At 36.0% G+C, this 20651-nt stretch overlaps 2 protein-coding genes across 2 annotated transcripts; one reads left to right on the forward strand and one right to left on the reverse strand.

The window, feature by feature from the left end:
* Window positions 1-1825: 1825 nt before the first annotated feature.
* Window positions 1826-6384, reverse strand: LOC133858736 (uncharacterized). The gene is made up of 2 exons (XM_062294204.1): window positions 5979-6384; window positions 1826-2097 (listed from the first exon to the last, which is right to left on the reverse strand). Exons 1-2 carry the CDS (start codon window positions 6354-6356, stop codon window positions 1915-1917), a joined length of 561 nt encoding a protein of 186 aa, XP_062150188.1. The 5' UTR covers window positions 6357-6384; the 3' UTR covers window positions 1826-1914.
* A 7223-nt stretch (window positions 6385-13607) lies between these two features.
* On the forward strand, window positions 13608-20366 carry LOC133877351 (two-component response regulator ORR21). The gene is made up of 6 exons (XM_062315621.1): window positions 13608-14076; window positions 15728-15880; window positions 15957-16355; window positions 17096-17172; window positions 18271-19452; window positions 19781-20366. Exons 1-5 carry the CDS (start codon window positions 13872-13874, stop codon window positions 19450-19452), a joined length of 2016 nt encoding a protein of 671 aa, XP_062171605.1. The 5' UTR covers window positions 13608-13871; the 3' UTR covers window positions 19781-20366.
* The last annotated feature ends 285 nt before the right edge of the window (window positions 20367-20651 follow it).

A 20651-nucleotide genomic window follows, 5' to 3' on the forward strand; every position in this document is an offset into this window, starting at 1 on the left:
GAAAATAATGCAGTCATCAACAAAGAAAAGATGACTGATTTTTGGGCCTTTAGGAGAAGTGGGTACCCCTGAAATAATACCCTTAGACTCCGCTTGTGAAAGTAACGAACTTAGCACCTCAGCACAAAGGAGAAAAAGGTAGGGGGAGATCAGATCACCCTGGCGGAGTCCTCTAGAAGGGCTAAAAGGTTCTCCTGGATGGCCATTAACCAAAACAGCATACTGCACTGAAGACACGCAAGTCATAACAAGCTGCACCCATTTGACAACAAAACCCATCTTCAGAATAGCTGCCTCCAAAAAGCTCCATTCTACCCAGTCATAAGCTTTGCTTAGGTCCAACTTGAGACCCATAAAACCAGTCTTACTCCCCATTCGAGAATGCATGGTGTGCATTGTCTCATAAGCAACTAAAACATTATCAGAAATTAGTCTTCCAGGGATAAAAGCACTTTGAGTAGGGGAAATAATATGAGGCAGTATTGGTTTAAGCCTATTTGCCAAAACTTTTGATATGAGTTTATAAATAACATTGCAAAGGCTAATAGGCCTAAAGTCTGTAACATTTTCAGGAGAGCCCTTTTTTGGGATAAGGGCGATATAGGTCTTATTGATATTTGCATCTAATATCCCTGTGTTAAAAAAATGTAAAATAGCAAAACATACCTCTTCTTGAACAGTAGGCCAATTTTTCTGATAGAACACAGCTGGGAAACCATCCGGTCCCGAAGCCTTTAACGGATCCATTTGAGACAAGGCTTGAGTGATTTCCTCCATATTAAAATCTGCCACCAATCTCTCATTCATTTGAGAAGTGACCTTCCTTTCAACAGCCACTAGACTACGATCCACTTCCAAGTTGGCCCCAGCAGAAAAAAGGTCTTTGAAATACCAGTTAAAAGCATTCTCAATATCACCTTGAGAACTACAGGTTCTACCATCTTTATCCACAATTCTCAAGATCTGTTTCCTCCGGCTTTTTTGATTGGCACAAGCATGGAAGAACTTTGTGTTCCGGTCCCCATATTTGAGTCACTCCTCCCTGGCTCTTTGCTTCCGTTTAATTTATTCCTGTTCAAGCAAGAAATGTAGTTCAGATTGGAGATTGGACTCCTCAACACTATTAGGTTTAGACTCATTCATTTGTACATCACGCAGCTTTTGAGACACCTCCCTAATCTTGACCTCCGAAAGCATTCCTTCCTTCCTCACCCAATGTTGCAATGATTTTTGACATCGTTTCAAATTATCCTGCACCGTCTGCCAATGATCACCCTAACTTCTTCTCTATCACTCAATTTATTATTAAGTGAGAATGATTCCTTATAAATTAGTTGTCGTCTTTGTATCTAACCAATGTGTGACAAAACTTTTCCCTTTCACTAAATTTTTTTGGTTTTCCCTCTAAACTTTTGGATTGACTTGAAAGATGTAAATGCACATAAAACTTTTAGGAAAAAAATAGATTTCATAGTTATTTGAAATATCCAAAATAATTAATTTTTATTTTATTTATTTTAAATAAATCCAACAGAGTTCATATCATTGTGGTAAAAGGAAGCTGGTTTAAAAAGTAGGAAGCTGAGAACTGGGCGATATCAGAAAAGAAAATATGAAAGAGAAGAGGGAGAAGGTTGTTTCAAAAAAGAAAAAAGAGTGAAATAGAGATTCAATGAGGATGGCTTTCCTTTCCTAGTGAGGTTGGTTTGATTGTGAGCCATTAGATTAATTAATTATGAATGATATGGTACATTATAAATCATACATTAAAAAAAATTAGAGGAAACTCCAATTGGAGGACATGTCAGATTGACTGTTTACACCAAGCAAATAATAATAATAATAATAATAATAATAATAATAATAATAATAATAATAATAAAAAGATTATTCTAAAATGCCGGCCAGCCAAGTTTAAGTACTGCCTAGGAGACTGGTCTTGAAAGCTTCCCATGTTAGACCTTTCTGAATGTACTCTATATTAGAAGGGTCGAAAGGTCCTTTAATTCTGTCTATGGACTTTATCACTGCCCTAGCAGGAAGAATGCTTCTTGATGGATCTGGTGAAGTTCTGTAGCTCAAGCTTGAAGAAAATCCCTGAAACATTCATATTACAAACATAGTTTTGAGCAAACTCTGAACCCAATTTAGTTCATCTTTTGATGATGAAAAAGATCTTGAAAAATTCGAGAAGAAGTCCCATTCTTTCCCTAGCATTTAGCATAAGTTTTAGAAAATCTGCCAGAGCTATGTATGTACCTCAGTTTCTTTTTTTTTTTCTCAGCAGATTTTTTTCTTAAATGAATTTACTTCTATCAAGAGAAGAGAGACTAATTATTTGTAAAATGCTTAGTTGTACATTCTTATCATACTCCTATTCTACCCTTGTCTACGTAGACCAATAATGTGAGAGATAGTAGAGAGTGCGTATTAGGACCCTAATTTTTTTAACAACATTATTAGTCCACGTAGACAATATAATGGTGAGATAAGAGTGAGATGGAAGTGTACAACCAAACATTCCTCATTTGTATATGAGTTTATGCTTTTAACATAGTTGAAAATTTATGTTTCCATAAATATTAATATTGCAATATTTGCGAATCTGTTCAATAATGAGGTAATCCATGATACTAGTTTCCATATGATGTCAGCAAAGAAAAAAAAAATTAATCTTTAGCCGCCTCTCTCGACAAAACTCGATTAAGTGACACATACCCTATTAAGGCTACTCAATTATTAAGTGATACATACTCAGCTCGCTCGATTAAAGCTCGAAAGCTTAGCTCGTATAAAGCTTAACCTTACTTGCTCGCCCGACTCAATTAAGGCTCGCAAGCCTAGCTCATATACACACATAATATGTGAATATGTTGGTTAATATATACTAACTTAATATTACTAATCAACTAACTAACTATGTAAGTATAGTTATATAGTTAACTATAGTCCATAGGTCATTTTGATAAAATAAAAAATAAAAAATAAAAAGAGAAAAAAAATTGTATGTACTAAATAAGCATGTAGTATACTAGCTAAGTAAATATAGTATTACATATTAATTATTATACTTTGATAGTGGCATTTAATTAGTTATATATAGTATATTAGACTGAATAGTTGCTCACATTATATATACTATAGTTTATACTCTCTAGTTCTATATAATTATAACATATCGTTAATTTGTTATTTATTGACTATAGTTATGTACTACATTTTATAATATGCCTTATATAGTTAGATATTATATATTTATGCTATAGATAAATGTATAAAGGTTGTTCATAAACTCGGACTTAAACTCTGATCCGCTCGTATTATGCATTAAAAAATATAGTTAATAGCCGAGTTCGAACTCTAGTTGAATCGAGCTTGTCGTGTACCCGGTTCGACTCAAATGTCGACATTCAATCTCAACGAGCTCAAGCTCGAGCTCGCCCAGACTTTCAACGAGTCAAGCTTGAATACACATTTTAAAACTCTACTCGAATTCGGACTCTACTATTGAACCTCAACTCATTAACATGTCCATCTTAAAATTTTAAAACTCGCCACGACTCAAATCATTTACCGTCCTACTTGAAAGACGAGAAGTTGAGCTCGACTCGCTGGGCGGACGACATTGAACTAAGAGAGCCAATCGAGTGGTCAGTGACCCCAACTCCCCAAGGACGGCACATTCATTCTGCCCATTACTGTTCTTACGCAGAAATATTCCAACAGCTATTTTCCCTTCTCATAAACTGAAACAACTGCACAGACATCAACGCTGAGAGTCCTGAATCCCTGATGTGGATCGAGATGCATGCATTTGAAGATGAGAACCGAGACGAGCAACCCAAAAAACTGTTTCAGACAGGGGCGTTCAGTCATACGAGGTCGATGATCGTACGAATGAGCTAATACAGAAGGCCACAGGAAGGGTCCAGAACGGCTATTCGATCGCTAACTTGTCTGAAGGCCCTTACGAACTAGCTGATCCAGGAAGCTTGCAGTAGTGCTTGTTCGCTATATCCCCTTTGAACTAGATGTTCCAAATCCAAGATAATGACAAAAGTGCTCGTTCGCTACCTCTTCCAAGTTCCAAGGACTCATATGAACAAGCGACAAAATTTCATGTTTTTGTTTTTAGTTTATTATATACTTTTTTGTGAAAAAGAGCTGCAGCAAATCTGTTAACCGATTTTTTTTCAATTTCTACTAGGTTTAGGAGATTGTTGCCTATAAATACTTGTTACAGACAACCTAAAACGTCCTGCGCGCCGAAGCAATGGCAGCCTTATGTGTGGAGAATTTTAGAAAAGATATGAGATTCTTTTAATGTTATCTTTGACGGCGATGCCCTGCGGGTTGTAAACGAAGCTAACTCGGATCCTCCCCACTTATCACGAATTGGGCATTTTATTGAAAGCATCCAGCACTCAGCAGGATCGGAGCTGAAATGGTTTCGCTAGTTTTATTCATGTATCTAGAGATTTAAATTCGCGCGGCCGCCGGTGGCGGAGCTAGAAATTTGTCTTAGCTAGTAGGAGCGGAATTAAAATAATAAAATATAAAGATAAATAATTTTTTTTTTGTTCTTTTTATATATTATATTTTTATTATCATATATAAAAGTATTCAAAATATAAATTATAACATAATATATGTATCACAAAAAACGTATCTATCAAACTTCATAAATATATGCCAAATTCATATATCAGTTAACATGTAGGCACTAGTACAAAAACAAAAAGAAAAAGAAAAAAAAATACAAAGTGTCTAAAATTGCATTTTACAGGCCCTAAAATTGCTAGTACCGTAGTAGCGTGTAGAGAAAAATTTGAGGCGTGTCGACTGTCGATCATTCATGGTGTCTAATTTTAGTTTTCAGTTAGGTTTTCTTAGTTCAATATTAGCCCAAATTTGATGGTAACTTTCATTTTTTAAGAGTGCTGCTGCCGCTGGACTGGGGCTAGACTAAGTTGTCTTAAATTTTATTTATTTTTTTTCTTTTAAGCAAATATAAGAAAATAAATGTTTTGATTTAGTTTGTTGGGACTTGTAGCCTTATAATGGCATTATTGTAGGAGTAGAATAGAGTTTGAATTAAAAAATTACAAATTTTTTTTTTCAGGCATTATTGCAGGGGCGGCCCATATTCTTGCCAAGGAAGTAGCTGCAAATTTTGTTAACCCAGTTTGATTGGAGAATATTCCATAGAGTATCTTTGGAATGGTAACTAGGGAACAGGAGTCCTAGATCCTAATTGTTTTTGGGATCAGTTTTTGATATTAATGAAGTTTGACATGTTCTGTTAAAAGAAAGACAAAAAAAAAAAAAAAAAAAACCCTAAAATGTTTGTTTGGTATATTCTATTGGTCTACAAATAAGGATTATATAAAGTTTGAGTTTTCTTCTATTTTGCCTCAATGAGATTTGATTCTTACACTACACCATTACAACAACTGCACAACAACCCCTCACATGAGGGTGGACTCTAGTGTGTAGGGCTCACCCTCATGTGAGGGGTTATTGTGCAGTTATTGTATTGATGTTGTAAATCTAACATTTTCCTTATTCTTTTCTCTTTAAAAAAAAAAAAAAAAAAAAAACTATCTCTAATCAATATATCCACTCTAACAAAGCTCATTTGCTAATTTCTTTCTCTTTTGTAGGGACTTGCCAATCATTATTTTGACGCGAGATAACTTGTTCTGACAGCTTGAATGGGCAAAAAGAACATACACTTAATATATACTCTGGTTTTATGGAAGGAAGTAACTTAACTCAGGCAGTTCTCAAAGTTGCTCAGCCTATAGCTAGGATGATTTTTGGTCTTTTCCTTTTCATTTTCTTTTTTGGTGCTTGTATTTGTTGGCCCTTAAAGCTATTTAAGTCAATAAGATATACATATATTTAAGAAGCCCCCATTCCCCAACCAAAAAGAAACAAAAGATGATTGAAAAAAGAAAAAGAAAAAAAGAACTGACCTTGAAGATAAGCACTTGTACTTCCTCCTCGTCCACCACCGCATCCACAATAAGCGCTTCTCCCTTGGCAGACTGGCTGTAGAATTCCAACATCGCAATTTCCTCGTTGTGCCCATCCTCCTCTTCATCATCCTCATATCTCACTGATCTCCTCCTCGCAGCGCACCAACTGCTCCGAACGCGTCGGTGGCTCAGTTTCAGAGCCCTAATAGCCAACCGTACGCTAACTCTGCGGGTAAAGCTGTCTGCCTTGACAGAAAATGGCAGCATCGGGGGTGAGGATAGTATTGCCCATCCTCCTAGCCTCTTCAACGACATTGACGACCCTGGATGCATATGTCGTAAGCTACTGTGCTTCAGCTGAGACAGTACTCGCATATTTGAGAAGATAAGGTCACACGTGTGCATTTATAATATATATATATATATAAACAGAAGCAAAATCTATGCGGTAGATTAATTCTTTTTATCTCACTCGATCTTTATTGTCACAACTCTGAAGGGTCTCTCAACTAACGGTCTGGCGATCACTAACTTCTCAATAAAATTTGTGGCATGTCTCACTCTTATATATCATTAATTCTGCAACGTCAATTTAAGAATCAGACTCGGATGAATGTCTCCTTGTGGACACCAAAACCAAAGAGACAGTTAAAAGTGGGGCAAAAAGAAAAAACAAATGGGTGAGGAAAAGATGAATTTGATTTGGGTTTGTCTAATTGTCTTATATGGATAAAGTACGATTTTAATAATGGGTGCATAAATTCTTGGGGACCGTACCATTCTCTTGCAAGCAAGTTTTCAATGAAGATGTGTATCTAAAATTTGTATAATTTTTATCGCATTGCTTTGTAATGCTTTATAATTTGATTGGATTGATGAATAAAAGGGTCAGTAATTAATTATCTCCATTTTTGTAGTTGTGGCGGAGGTCGTTTAAGGTACTTTGAACTACCCTTAAGTAATTAAGGAAGTTCAGAATACTTCAAATTATCCTATCAAAATTTTCAATTCTACATTATGGAGGCACGTAATATTTAGTATTAAAGCCAACCATTATATTAAGTATTAAGTCATTGAACACCGATAAGTGAGTGAAATTGTCAAAATAGAAATGGTTGTTATCGAATTAGTGTTGATAGAGTGGGCCACATGGACGTCGACTGCGAAACGTGGTGGTATTATATTATGATCTCAAGTATTTCACTAGGCTTAAGTATAATATACCGTGTATATAAGCTCTTAAATATTTTTTCCTTACAAACCGATTTTTAATGTTGGCTTTTAGGGAAGATTTGTGTAAATATCATAATAAAGACAGAGATTAGAAAAACACATTTTTTTGGTGAGCAAGTCAGTCAACCTGCTGCCGAGACTGTGTTGTTGGTTTTGCAATTATTTGTTTTGGATCTCAATTGATGGTCGGATTCAGGAATTTAAAATGAAAACCACGCAACATGGTCCTCGATAACCCCACCCAACTAACACTCTTTGTACAAATGAACCCCTCCTCCAACAAACCAAATTTTGATGTTGACATAAGACTTCCTTTGACAATGAAGAGGACATCCTAGCTAGCCTCTTCAAAAAAGAAGAAAAAAAGAAGAAGAAGACATCCTAGCTTGGTGCTACTCACTCAGTCGATCAGTCAGCTCACCAAACACTTGGAGAAGCAAAAACTACCATTCTCACCATCTTACAAACATCTTCTTTCTACGTATATACCTTGATAATGCCATTTTTTTAAGGAGATTTCTTATACAAATTTCAAGTAAAATTATTCTTGAAAATTGGTTTATAAGGGAAGATTACCCCAAAAGTTGCACTTAAATCATGTGCAAACGTCGTTCAAAACTACACTGATGATGATCAGGCTGATTGAAATATTCTATCTATTATTATCAACATTAATCATATATATTCCCCCGAAGTTTAAATCTCTGCTTAAGAACAAAATGGAATCGGTTTTCTCCCAAAAAAAAAAAAAAAACCCGCTTTCCCCTCTCTTAAAAAAATTCATCCTTCGTCTCAGGCTGCCATGGTAGGAGGGAGTTTTGTCTCCCTCCTCCTTCCTCTTCATCTCTAATTCCATCTTCCTCCTTCCCCATCATTTCTCGCCTCTTTCGAGGCTCTTTTTGCCTCTTTGGTAGAATTATAATCCTCATTGGAGGCCTATCCGTCACCATTGGCGACTCATCCTTGTATAGCAGCTCATACGGCTCCTCCTCCTCCTCCTCCTCCTCCTCAGATCGTTCCTTTTCAACCTCCTTCAGTCGTTCCCAACCTTAGATCCGAGCCCCTTTTTTAAGTTTTTAGATTCGGTTTTTTGAAAACTAAATCTGTCAACTTCAGGAAACTCCACCCTCTCATGCGCCTTTCCACCGTGATCCTTGATATCTCTGCTTCCAGCCGCCATCAACCGCGTCGCCATCTGGCCAACACGCGTCGACATGTGGGCAGCTTTATGGCTCGTGTGACATCTTCCAGTGCCTTCCGCCGCTCTCACCGGTCTCCTGTGGTGGTTTCCTGCCTCTCGATACCCACTGTCGACCCTCCACTATGTCCTTGCCACCCCCCTCCTCCAAGCCATCTGTCGGTGTTGTTATTCTGTTTCTTTTCTCTGTGTTGTTGCTTTCAACTTAACCCAAACTGGTTTGGGCTACAGACTCTTTGTCTGTGTGGAGATTCTGTTTTTGTTGTTATTTTTATCCTTGGTCTGCTCGATTTCATTGGAAACTGGTCTAGATCCATGTTGTAAGGGTTTTCAAACTTTCAATAGTTTTACCCATTATAGTGGGCCGCGGCTTTTATTGGCTGCATTTCCAAATGACTTTCACCTTCTTAGTTTCTTTCTAGTGCAGTGAGGTACTAATACTTTGTCTAGATTGGGTTTTTCCATTGTTAAGCTTATATTTGTTTTTGTTTTTTAATGTTCTTTTCTATTGTCTATATATATATATAATTTAAAAATGTTTTACGTCGAAACAAACCAATCACAACCGAGCCAAATTTGATGAGACTAGTTGCCTATCTCCCCTTGACCTCTTTTTTGTATCTAAAAGCGGGTGGGTCTATCTTAATATGCTTGTGGTTTTTTTTTTATTTTTTTTATTTTTTTTTATTTTAAGCCCGAGTAATCTCATGTGTGGTAACGAAAAAACTGTAGTTAGAAAATGTATAATTCATTCAAAAGAAATTTGAAATTGCAAGAATTGAATTCAGTGGGTCCCAGCTCAAGTATCAAGTGAGTGTAGGTCCAAAGCCATCCCATGCTCTTGTCTATTTCATGCCATGAATTAGGCCTAGTTGATCTCGACCTTTCGAAACCGGAAAGGCGGAAACCCCGCTCTTCCAACAACAACAACCCAAAAAAAAAAAAAAAAAAAAAAGAGAAAAAGAAAAAGAAAAAAAAAAGGGACTTCTATTCTTATCCACGAAAATGGTGTTTGATTAACAATTGTTACTCGATGAAAAAAGAACCTTGAGCGAATGTCAAGAATTTTTTATTTTTTATTTTTTTTAAAAAAAAGAGAATAAAATAAACTTTGACATTTTTCACAATTAGGCCTATTTGAGCATAATCACCCGGGACCAATGGCAGACTAATGAATTGGGAGTCTTTTTTTTTTTTTGAGGGAATGAATTGGGAGTCTTAACTAAGCATTTAGTTCATCAAAAAAAAAAAAAAAAACTAAGCATTTAGTTATGAATGAAATTATTTTGGGAAAAATCCACCTAATTCCCAAAAACTATTATTCAATTGATAATGTTTTCTCAAATTTAAGATTACGACAATGTTCTTACAAAAATATAAAAAAAAAAATGTCAATGTCTCTCTTACGGTCAACAAAAAGAATAAAATGATTTTAAAAAAATTCAAAAAGACAAAAATACCCTATTAAATAAATAATAAAAATAAAAAATAAAAAGAGTAGGAAGAAGAAGAAAAGGCGGTCATGAACCACTATGCCAACCCCTAATGTTTGGAGGTGGCTTAGCCATCTATGAGGGGTGACTGATGGGGATCATGCACTATGTAGAGTATGTGTAGCGAAAAATCGATCTTAGAGAAATTTTGCTTTAAGGTAAGCAAAGCTAGATAAAATAAATAAACATGTTCAAAATACTTACAATCGAATTTGACTTCTCCTAGGCATTTAGGGTTATTTGACTTTGGTTGAGATTCTCATTGCATGTTGAATGATCAGAAACGTCTATTCCAATTGTTGTTCCAATTCAATTCCAACAACATGTTTTTTAGGAGCTCTAGAGGCATTCGTTCTAAGTCTCATCCTAAGTCAAGTTGAAATGGGGGGTGTTTTGAGATAAAGCCAAGAGGTCCGTTCTAATTCTCATTCCAAGTTTAGTTCGAACGGAACTACAGTTGTGTGTCTGGTTTGCCCGCTCGAACAAGACTGTGTTATAATGTTTGGTTTAAACTGGACATTTATCAGTTCAAACGAAGAGGTCTGGGTGTTGGAGATTATGCCCTAAATCTCAATAATTTAATATCCATGTTGACATTCAAAGTTTGTAATGAATATAAGTAATTCACTCATTAAATTATTTGAACATACGGCAAATAGCATCATTTACATGCTTGTCACGAAGTATATATGTTGTGCATGTGAAAGGTCATTGGATTACATTGAATATGATTTATGAATATGTGTAACAGGGTTATCATACAAGGTCGTAGTCCATAATCATTGTAGTTCTAAATTATAAGATAATTCGTAGTCAGTAATGGAATTGAGGATTCCATTTGCGAAAGATTGTTACACATCGAACTTTAACGATCTACCTTGATCGAGTGAAGCTGAAGGCTTCAGGTTGATATGTAAGTGTTATACACTGAACGGACCAAGGAGTTGTCTTTTATAAAAGATATTGTCAATATATGGAAGTACAATAACTCATAAAAGACTACTTATGATATTGATTCTAAATACTGATAGGATCGTGTACACAGATGTGAAATGGAGGTTGCTTTGATACATCTATGAATGAGACTTTTACTTAGGTCAAAATCCTGGTGTGTTGGGTAATCAAATCTAACTTCGTGAAAAAGCTTTTCTTAATAAGGAATTCAAATCTTTTGTTTTTAAAAAAAAGGACAAGAAATTTTCCCTTAAGATATGTTTTATGGATTAGTTATTTTTAGTCACTAGCCATGGTATTTTGGTATGAGATACCGAAATACTATGTACAAGTACAAGAATAACAATAAAATTAGTGATTCAAAGATAAAGAAGTAGAGAATTAAATGGCAGTATCATTTGCCTTAATTATGCTACAGAAGATTTCATAGAGGAATCAAAAGTCATTATTAAGTAAGTCAAAGGGATTAATTGTTCTAATAAAAAAAATATAAATTAGAGTGCAATTACAATTGTTTAGTGGAATCAATTATTATTAAATAATACTTGATGAGTCGAGACTATTTTGGCTGGTTTTTATTTTTCCTTTAGACTCCTGGACCAAGCTGATTTAATTTAACCAGATCCGACTTTTAATTTATAGGGCTGCTTGTTATAATTTATTAAAACATAGGTTAGAGAGAAACTGTCGAGAGATTGAGGCTTGGAATAAAACCCAAAAGCCCATGTAGACAAGGGAATACATAAGGCTAGCGAAAATTCCCTGGCCCTATGCAGTGACTATAAAGGAATTTGGGCTTGGGATAAAACCTAGAGGCCCAAACCCACGTGAGAACGCATGAGGCCAGGGAAAATTTCCTGACCCCATGCGTTGGCTTTTAACCAACATTTTTTTCACTGAAAAATCTTTTCCTATGAAAACATTCTTTAACTTTGAAAAATGAAACTTTCAAAATATTTCACTTGAAAAACTTTGGTAATAAAACTTCATTAAATTCTCTTTCTTCTTGTTATACTTTTGTAATATACCATTTTAAACTAGAGTTAAGAAAACCTTAGTGAGGACTTCGAGAATAAATAAGGGACATAATCATGTGGAAATTAGGGAAAAAAAATGGGTTCGAACAACACTTAGAGGAAATTGACCGAGACTGATCTATCGATGGGAAGGTATCGATCAGACAACCTGAATCAACAAAACCTTATCGATTGGTCAACAACCAAGCTGATCAACCGGTTAGGTGAAAATACACCACAAGTGTAGAGAAAAGTACCTGATCAATCGACTTAGAGTAGCTTATTGATCGGTGGAGTGTGAACACACATCAGATAAAATAAAAAAAACTCTAAGAATTGATCAGCTCTATCACCTATCTATTGATGACAAACAACATGCGATTTAAATAAATCTAAAATTTATAGAAGTGGGAGGGAGCTTATATATTTAAGGCTCTTAATGGAACCCTAGTGACCATTTGGTTGTCTAGAGCCTCTAGAACATGTAGGGGAGAGAGAGAGAGAGAGAGAGAGAGAGAAAGGAAGTCATTTTCTTAGTTTTTTGGGAGTTCAAGGTACTAAGAGGTAGTCTTTCAACTTTAACTTGTGCTTTCATTCTTAAAAGAACTGTTATTTTGTTGGATTAGTTGATAACATGCTAATGTGTGTGTATGTGTTGTTATTGGTGTAAAAGAAAAACTACAGCATCAACGGTTTAGATTTAGTTTCAAATTTTTTTTATGAGAAATAAAAAGAGATGAAATTAAATATGTGCAGTTGAAAAAAAATACAGTACATACACCAAATCTTTTTTAAAAACGCACGATTTTAATGTCAAACTGTGATTTTAAAAGTCAAATTGTGATTTTACCAAATGCTTAATTGCATTTTTAAAAATCACATGTTTTAAAATTGTTATTTTTTAATTTGCACATTTTTAAACCACAAATCCAAACGAACCTACCGTGTAAGAAGCTCACAAAATAATGTTTTTTCGATTGCACCGTATATATTTGTTACAATTGTTTTATGCATAAATTAGCTCTTTTACAATGTTTTTCAATGTCAAAATACTACCTAAGATTCACGTTGAAGACTTTGTAAGGACTAGATTCGTGTGGGTTTTTGAAATCGTTATATTGTGGACCTTCAATGAATTTATGTTAATCGTAAATAATACATATATTTTTTTTTATTATATGTTTTTCTAGTTTTTGAAAAATTTTGATAAGGGTATTTTTGTTATTTATTTATTTTTATAAAAAATATACATCATAAATTTTTAATAATTTAAGAGAAGAGGGTTCTACGTCATATCATATGAGTGTGTTGTGTAAGAATCATACCCATATATATATATATATATATATTTTAAAAAAAAAAACAAACAAACAAGAGGAAAAGAAGTAATTGAGTGAAGTGAAACTTTGCATGCGGCGAGGGGACCACCACCCCCCTCTCATTCCTCTCATAAACTCCGACCTCCAATTATTTCCATCTTTTGTGTTTCCCCTTTTCTCGAGATTACCCATAAATACCAACAATAAAAGGAAAAGGAAAACAAAGCAAAATACAAAAACCGATAAATTACAAACAAGGACACTGCAAATAAGGACCTTTTAAGTTTTACCCTAGTTTAGTAGTTTTCTGGAGATTAATAATAAAACAAAACAAAAAAAAAAAAAACAAAAAGGACATAAATATATAATTAATGAGCTTTACCCCAAGCAATATATAAATAAATATAATAAAACCTTTCTGCCTGTCCGTGTCTCTTTTTGTTCAATTCCGCTTTTTCTCAAACAACAACAAAATCAAACCCTGTAAAAACTTCCACGCTTTCTCGCACGGATCTGTTGTTTGTTTCGTTTTCTCCTACTCTCTCGCGGATTATAGGGCTTGCTGAAACAGATCTGGCTCCAATTGCCGATCAAGATGGTCAATTCGAGCACTTTTAGGGGCGCATAGCGGAGCCACAGAGCGACTACTCAGTAGGGTTTTTGATTGTCGAGTTACGATGGCGGCTATGCAGAGAGTGGCGCATTCGAGCGTGACCACCAGCGGTGCCAGCAGCTATGCCTCGTGCAAGGGCGGGGGTGCTTCTGGCTCTGAAGCAGGGCCGCACGATCAGTTCCCGGCTGGCCTTAGGGTTCTCGTGGTCGACGACGACGTTACTTGCCTCAGGATTGTTGAGCAGATGCTCATTCGCTGCCGCTATTTCGGTCCGTGGCCTCCCAGTCTCTTCGTTTTTACTTTACCACTGGTTAATTTGGCTTTGCTTTGCTGTTTTCTTGTAAAAGCTTCCCAATTTGCTGTTTCTTGTGTGTGTGTGTGTGTGTGTGAGAGAGAGAGAGAGAGAGAGAGAGAGAGAGAGAGAGAGAGAGAGAGAGAGGGTACTGGGTAGGTTGTAGGGACAGCGATTCTGATTATTGCTATTTGCTAGGTGTAATTCGGTCAATTTGACAAGTTTTGTTGGTCGGAAATTTAATCACGCTGTTGCTTGGAACTTGGGTGTAGTTGTAATTAATTTCTTTTGTTGGGAGTTCTATTTTGAATCTTTGATTCACTTCGTCTGTGCCACGAAGTATGCGGTTAACCGTTTTAGTGCATAAAGATTCAATTTTGGTTGCTTTGTATGTGTTTTTGGTGCCTGCTTGGATGTGTGTGGTGAATTCTTTTGGTTTTGGTTTGTGCTTGTTTCAGAATGAAATAGGATATATAGGCAAGCTTATTTTCTCAACTAGAAGATTAGGATGAAATAGTTATCTTTGCTCTATGATTGTTCAGTTCCTGTGACATGTTTAGTCTTAGTAATACTTTTGTAAATGTGTTTTTTAATATTATGTTTGACATGCGGCTTTATCTTTAAAATATTATGTATTTGAATTTTATTTGCTTATATTTTGATATATGTTTGATTTTAGGAGATCTTTAAATTTTATTAGATTTATATTTATATTTTTTTGCTATTTTGTAGTGGAAATTCATATAAAAATTTCCATGAATTTTTTTGGAGTTCTTTTACGTTTTCTAGGGTTATTTCTGGGTCCCAACCATATCGGCATTGGCTAATGGGTCTTTTTAGGCGGTAAGGGCTAGAAAAGAAACCTATTTAAAAAGGCTCTTTTCATGGCTGTAATAGGGGTGCTAGATTTTGATGTTAAAGAAAAAATTTAAAGAGCTTCTTGCATTGTTTTCCAGCCTCTCTTATCCTCCCTTACACCATCATTCTCTCTCCTAACCCCAGTTCTTGGGTTGTTGTCTCATCTCTTCCCCTCTCCCTTCAATCTTTTCCCCTACTTTCTTTTCCTAAAATAACTTTAATTCTTTGTTCTGGAAAGTTACTTTTCTTTGGAAGAAACTTCTTATGCAGCAGTTTCATGAATTATAGTAAAGTTAATATAACCAGTCCTGTCCATGACATCTGCAGACCGTATATACTCATTTTCTCTTGTTTACCCAATAGCGTAGCTCATTTGACTTTATTATGCTATCTGGATGAGTGGAAGCTAGTAATTTATGAATCTTGACTACTTCAAAAACAGAAGTTTTGTTTTTTAGAGTTTCTGGGATGTGATATGAGATTTTTTGGTGGTTCTGAAAGGCAAGGCCTTATGTACAAAGTTATTAAGTACATTTTCTGCTTGGTGCTGACTTTTGGTGCTCTATTTACCCACGTTCAGAATGGTTGAGAAAAATTTGTGTAATATGTTCCACAATTTTTGAATAGGGCAGGCTTGTGAGAATATTATTATGAAATTGCATGTATGACGAAGCAAGTAGTAAGGATCTAGATATGATATAAACCAATCAAGGATGTTATGTGTTGGAATTTTGTTTAGTTTTTTAACACTTTCTTTTCATTGGTTGCAGTTACCACTTGCTCTGAGGCTACTGTTGCTTTGAATCTCCTACGGGAGAGGAAGGGGTGTTTTGATGTGGTACTGAGTGATGTATATATGCCTGATATGGATGGTTTTAAACTTCTGGAGCATGTTGGGCTAGAAATGGATCTTCCTGTTATTAGTGAGTATCATATTTTCTTGCCACAAAAATGTTTGAATTTTGCTTACATACATTAACATGTCAATATATTCTACAGTGATGTCTGCTGATGGGAGAACAAGTGCTGTGATGAGAGGAATTAGACATGGGGCTTGTGATTATTTGATTAAGCCTATACGTGAGGAAGAGCTCAAAAATATATGGCAGCATGTTGTTAGGAAAAAGTGGAATGAAAATAAAGAACTTGAACATTCGGGCAGCTTGGAAGAGAATGACCGGCATAAACGAGGGAATGATGATTCTGAATATACTTCCTCTGGTAATGAAGGAACTGAAGGAATACTGAAAGCTCAGAAAAAAAGGAGCAATGCTAAAGATGAAGATGATGGTGGATTGGAAAGTGATGATCCTTCTGCATCCAAGAAACCACGTGTAGTTTGGTCTGTGGAACTCCATCAGCAATTTGTCAGTGCTGTGAACCAACTCGGGCTTGATAGTATGATTTGCTACTACTTTTTTCTTTTTGGATTTTTTTTTTTCAAGAATTGTTTTAATGTTGTATATTATGGGTTAAGGATAGGGTTGTAACACCCCAGTCCCATATTGGGAAGATGAGTAGCCCACATAGAGAGAGTAGTTTATAAGAGATGCTCGTGGGTGCTAAGTTCCACGTTGCTTACTTACTAGGTGAAATTAGACTTTATAACTAATTTTAGGAAAGCTCTAAATTGACTAATCCTTTTGGGGTATTAGCGCATATGTGGTTAACACTTTTTACTGGGTCGTTACAAATGGTATCAGAGCCACCTAGTAATGTCATGTGGTACTATTAGCACCGCATGACGTGGCTCTGACGAAGATGTCAGGAGTTTTAGAGAAGGAGTTTGTAACACCCTGGTTCCATGTTGGGAAGATGAGTAGCCTACATAGAGAGTAAATGATTTATAAGAGATGCTCATGGATGCTGAGTCTCACATTACTTAATAGGTAAAACTGGGCTTTATAAGTGATTCTAGGAAAACTCCAAATTGACTAGTCCTTTTGAGGTAACAACGTAGATGTGACTAGCGCTTTCCCTAGGTCGTTACAAGGGGGGCTGCAGTCCAATAGAGTATTCTAGTATATTTCATTTTGTGAATGGCTGTTACTTCTTTGTATTCTGGTATATTTCATTTTGTGAAAGGTTATTACTTCTTTTGATCATCTCTGATTAGAAGTTTGTGACTTCCATTTCAGAGGCTGTGCCAAAGCGAATTTTGGAATTGATGAATGTACCTGGTTTAACTAGAGAAAATGTTGCTAGCCATTTGCAGGTTTATTTCGTCCCTACTTACCAATCTTCTATGCTTGCATGTGATAATTTTTATGTGCACTTAGAATGTATCACTTGAGGTATAGGAAGGTAGATCACTCTAAAGCATAAATTAAAAGTGAAGGGATATGTGCATACTCTCTATGAATAGAAGTCAAATGGATGTCAGAATAAATTATGCTTTTAAAACACAACAGTGCTATTCCCTGTGCCCTACTCTGATGTAGAACAGGTTGCTGTGGACTTTCTGGAGCTGATTGACCAAGCAAAAGCCCAAAAGAACAGCCTGTGGAGCTTTAATCCACTTTTTTTCATCAGTTTCCAGCCCCTTTTTTTGTGAGGCATCCCGTTAGGTTTGATATTCAGTTTATTTCGGCTTAGTCCTTTGCTGCTGTCCTTTTTTAGGCTATTTAAAATAGCTTGGGAAGTGTTATGTAATTCTACTTTATTTCATAATTTTTGTAAATTTTCTTTTTGGTCCTATCAGGATTTGGGGTTGTCTATTATTATGGCATTTTGTAAATGCTGAATGCTTTGGTTTTTCTATCATAAAATTTGTTATCATTTGAGCTTTAGCTCAAGTGGGACTTCCTCCCTTTGTAGCAAGGTGGAGGGTGAGGTCGTGGGTTCTGGTCCCACTGGGTGCGTGTGTAACTTACCAATTAAAAAGAAATTGTCTGAGTTTCTCTATTCTGTGGTGGGTCCCAAAACCCATGTGGATTCAGGGTTTATTGCTTCCACTATTTCAAACTCCCTTTGCAGTGTAAGCCTTTCAATAATGATAAGCCACTTGTGGATTTATAGCTATCTTAATGAATTTGAAATCAGATTGGAGTAAGTCATGATATGAACTGTCTAGTGCGTAGCTTTACTGACTTTTTCTTTATGTAAATAGTGATCAACCTTGATTGCATGATGGGGAAAAATTGTATATTTATATTGGAGCTACTAATTCTGTTTTAAGCTGCATATGATTTGCACATGATCTTTTTATATTACTTCTCAAATAAAATTTTGGAGGAAACTTGTTTTTAGTTGCTCAAATGAATAATCCTACTTGTTATGTGTTAAGATTCGTAATCATATTTCAATTTTGCAGAAATTTAGGCTATATTTGAAGAGGTTAAGTGGGGTAGCTCAACAGCAGAATGGAGTTTCTAATACCATTTGTGGGCCTGTGGACCCAAATGTGAAACTGGGTTCACTTGGACGATTTGACATCCCAGCATTGGCTGCTTCTGGTCAAATTCCACCACAAACACTGGCTGCCCTGCATGCTGAGCTTTTAGGTCGACCAGCAGGTAACCTTGTGGCAGCAATGGAGCAGCCTGCTCTTCTACAAGCATCGTTACAGGGACCCAAGCGTATCCCTGTTGAACATGGTGTGGCATTTGGTCAGCCTTTAGTAAATTGCCAATCAAATGTTTCGAAACACTTTCAGCAATCAATAATTTCTTCTGTGGAAGACGTTTCCTCTGGGTTAGGAGCTTGGCCATCCAATACCCTTGGTCCAGTTGCACCTAGTAACAATCTTGGGGGGATGAATGCTCAGAATGGCAACATGTTGATGGATATATTACAGCAGCAGCAACGACAACAGCAGCAAGAATCGCAGCAGCAGTCTATGCTTCCTGAGCCTAGCCGTTCAATCAATGTGCAGCCGTCTTGCCTTGTAGCTCCCTCTCAGTCATCTGCCATTTTTCAGGCGGGAAATAGTCCTGCTTCAGTCAGTCAGAATTGTAACTTTAACAGGAGTTCTGTTATTGATTACAGTCTTCTATCGCCACAATCAAATAATTCCCCATTGAATATAGGACAATTCTCTAATGGGGCTCTGAAAAGTACAGTAGTTCTTAGTGGTTACTCAGGCCCGGGTTCTATTTCTCCTTCGGTGTCGTCTTGCTCTGTAAATGATGATAACAGCATGGGTCTGCAAGGTCAAAGGTCGACCATTACATATGGTGCTGCCAGACAGTTGGCAGGGCTTGTTCCTAATATGCATGATATTCAGGGTTCTTATGTTGCGAAAACAGGTGAAGTGCTTGATCAAGGACCTCTTCGGAATCTTGGATTTGTTGGTAAAGGTACTTGCATTCCAAGTCGATTTGCAGTAGATGATTTTGAATCACAAATGAACAACTTGAGCCATGGAAAACTATATGTGGAGAACAACAAAGTTAAGCAGGAGCCAAGTGTTGATTTTATGGATAATGCAAGAATGGGCATCTCTATGTTACAACAATTTTCGTCGAATGATGTCACGAGTGTTTTTACAGAATAGGTAACTTGGTTTACATGGGGATCGTGTATATTTCTTTATGCCATGCATACATGTGCCTCCTAAACTTCACTAGGCTTTGTGCTTTTAATGATCTCTCTATTACGGGGCCATCCTTTTCTCTGGTAATCATGCATGCATGCATATAGGTGATTTTCTTTTAGTTTCATCCGTGGAAGACCATAATATGGCTTTTGGGTAAGTTGCGCTTGAATACGAACTATTTTTGGTAGTTATTGCATATGATAGTGCAATCCAGCTTGTAGATATGATCTTTTATTAACATGGATGATTATTAATTATATCTAATTCGAATTTTTGTTTCTAACAGGCTTGAATTTGTGTGGTGAGCTTGAGTATTAATTGCTACGGAGGTGGGATTGCTACTTAATTGTCAAATGTCGAGAAGGGATTCCTGTTAAAAGTCTGTAATATTGTTAGCATTAGATCGATCTGATTGCCAGTGCCTGTACCAAATCTCGGTGCACTGTGGAAGCTTCTTAGAAGGAATTGTTGTTGTGAACGTGTTTCTGTGATGTGGTGGGGGGGACAGGTTCACGTGTGTAGGGAAGTAGGGTTACAACCTTTTTAATTAGGGTAGGAAGAATAAGTTGTGTCAGACAACAGCTTGAATTGGGCTCCAACATGGTGGCATCTTGCCTACATAATTGTCTAGTTAATTAGGTGTTTTTTTTTTTTTTTTTTTTTTTTTTTTTTTTTTTTTTTTTAACGCTATTGAAATGCTGCTCATTTATTTATCACTCGCTGGATCTGCTACTTGTAAATATATTTCTAGTCTAAGCTGACCAACCAAACTTGAGCTAATATGGAAACCTCAAATTGAGAGTTACGTCATTGTCAGGAAATTGGCAAATGCTGGCATCATTGGCTAGCTACTTCATATTGGAGTTCTCAAATGTGTTGTTCCACTATTGCTTTTTTTTTTTTTTTTTTTTTTTTTAAGTGTTGTTTAACTCCGCAAATTGGACGACCAACTTTCTATTGAAGGTAATTTGAGGATGCCCCACGAAAAAAATAAATAAATAAACAAAACAAAAAAAACAAAAATGAAAAAGGTGATTTCAGATGGATCATTATCTACGATTCTAGGTGAGAGAAAGAGCCTTATGTTAGAAGTAAGGAATCTGTTTTTAACCGGTAAGAATATTTTGGGGATGTCTCTTAAGACAGCTTCTTTTTTT

This window comes from Alnus glutinosa, chromosome 1 (genome assembly GCF_958979055.1).
Source record: "Alnus glutinosa chromosome 1, dhAlnGlut1.1, whole genome shotgun sequence".
NCBI lineage: Eukaryota > Viridiplantae > Streptophyta > Magnoliopsida > Fagales > Betulaceae > Alnus > Alnus glutinosa.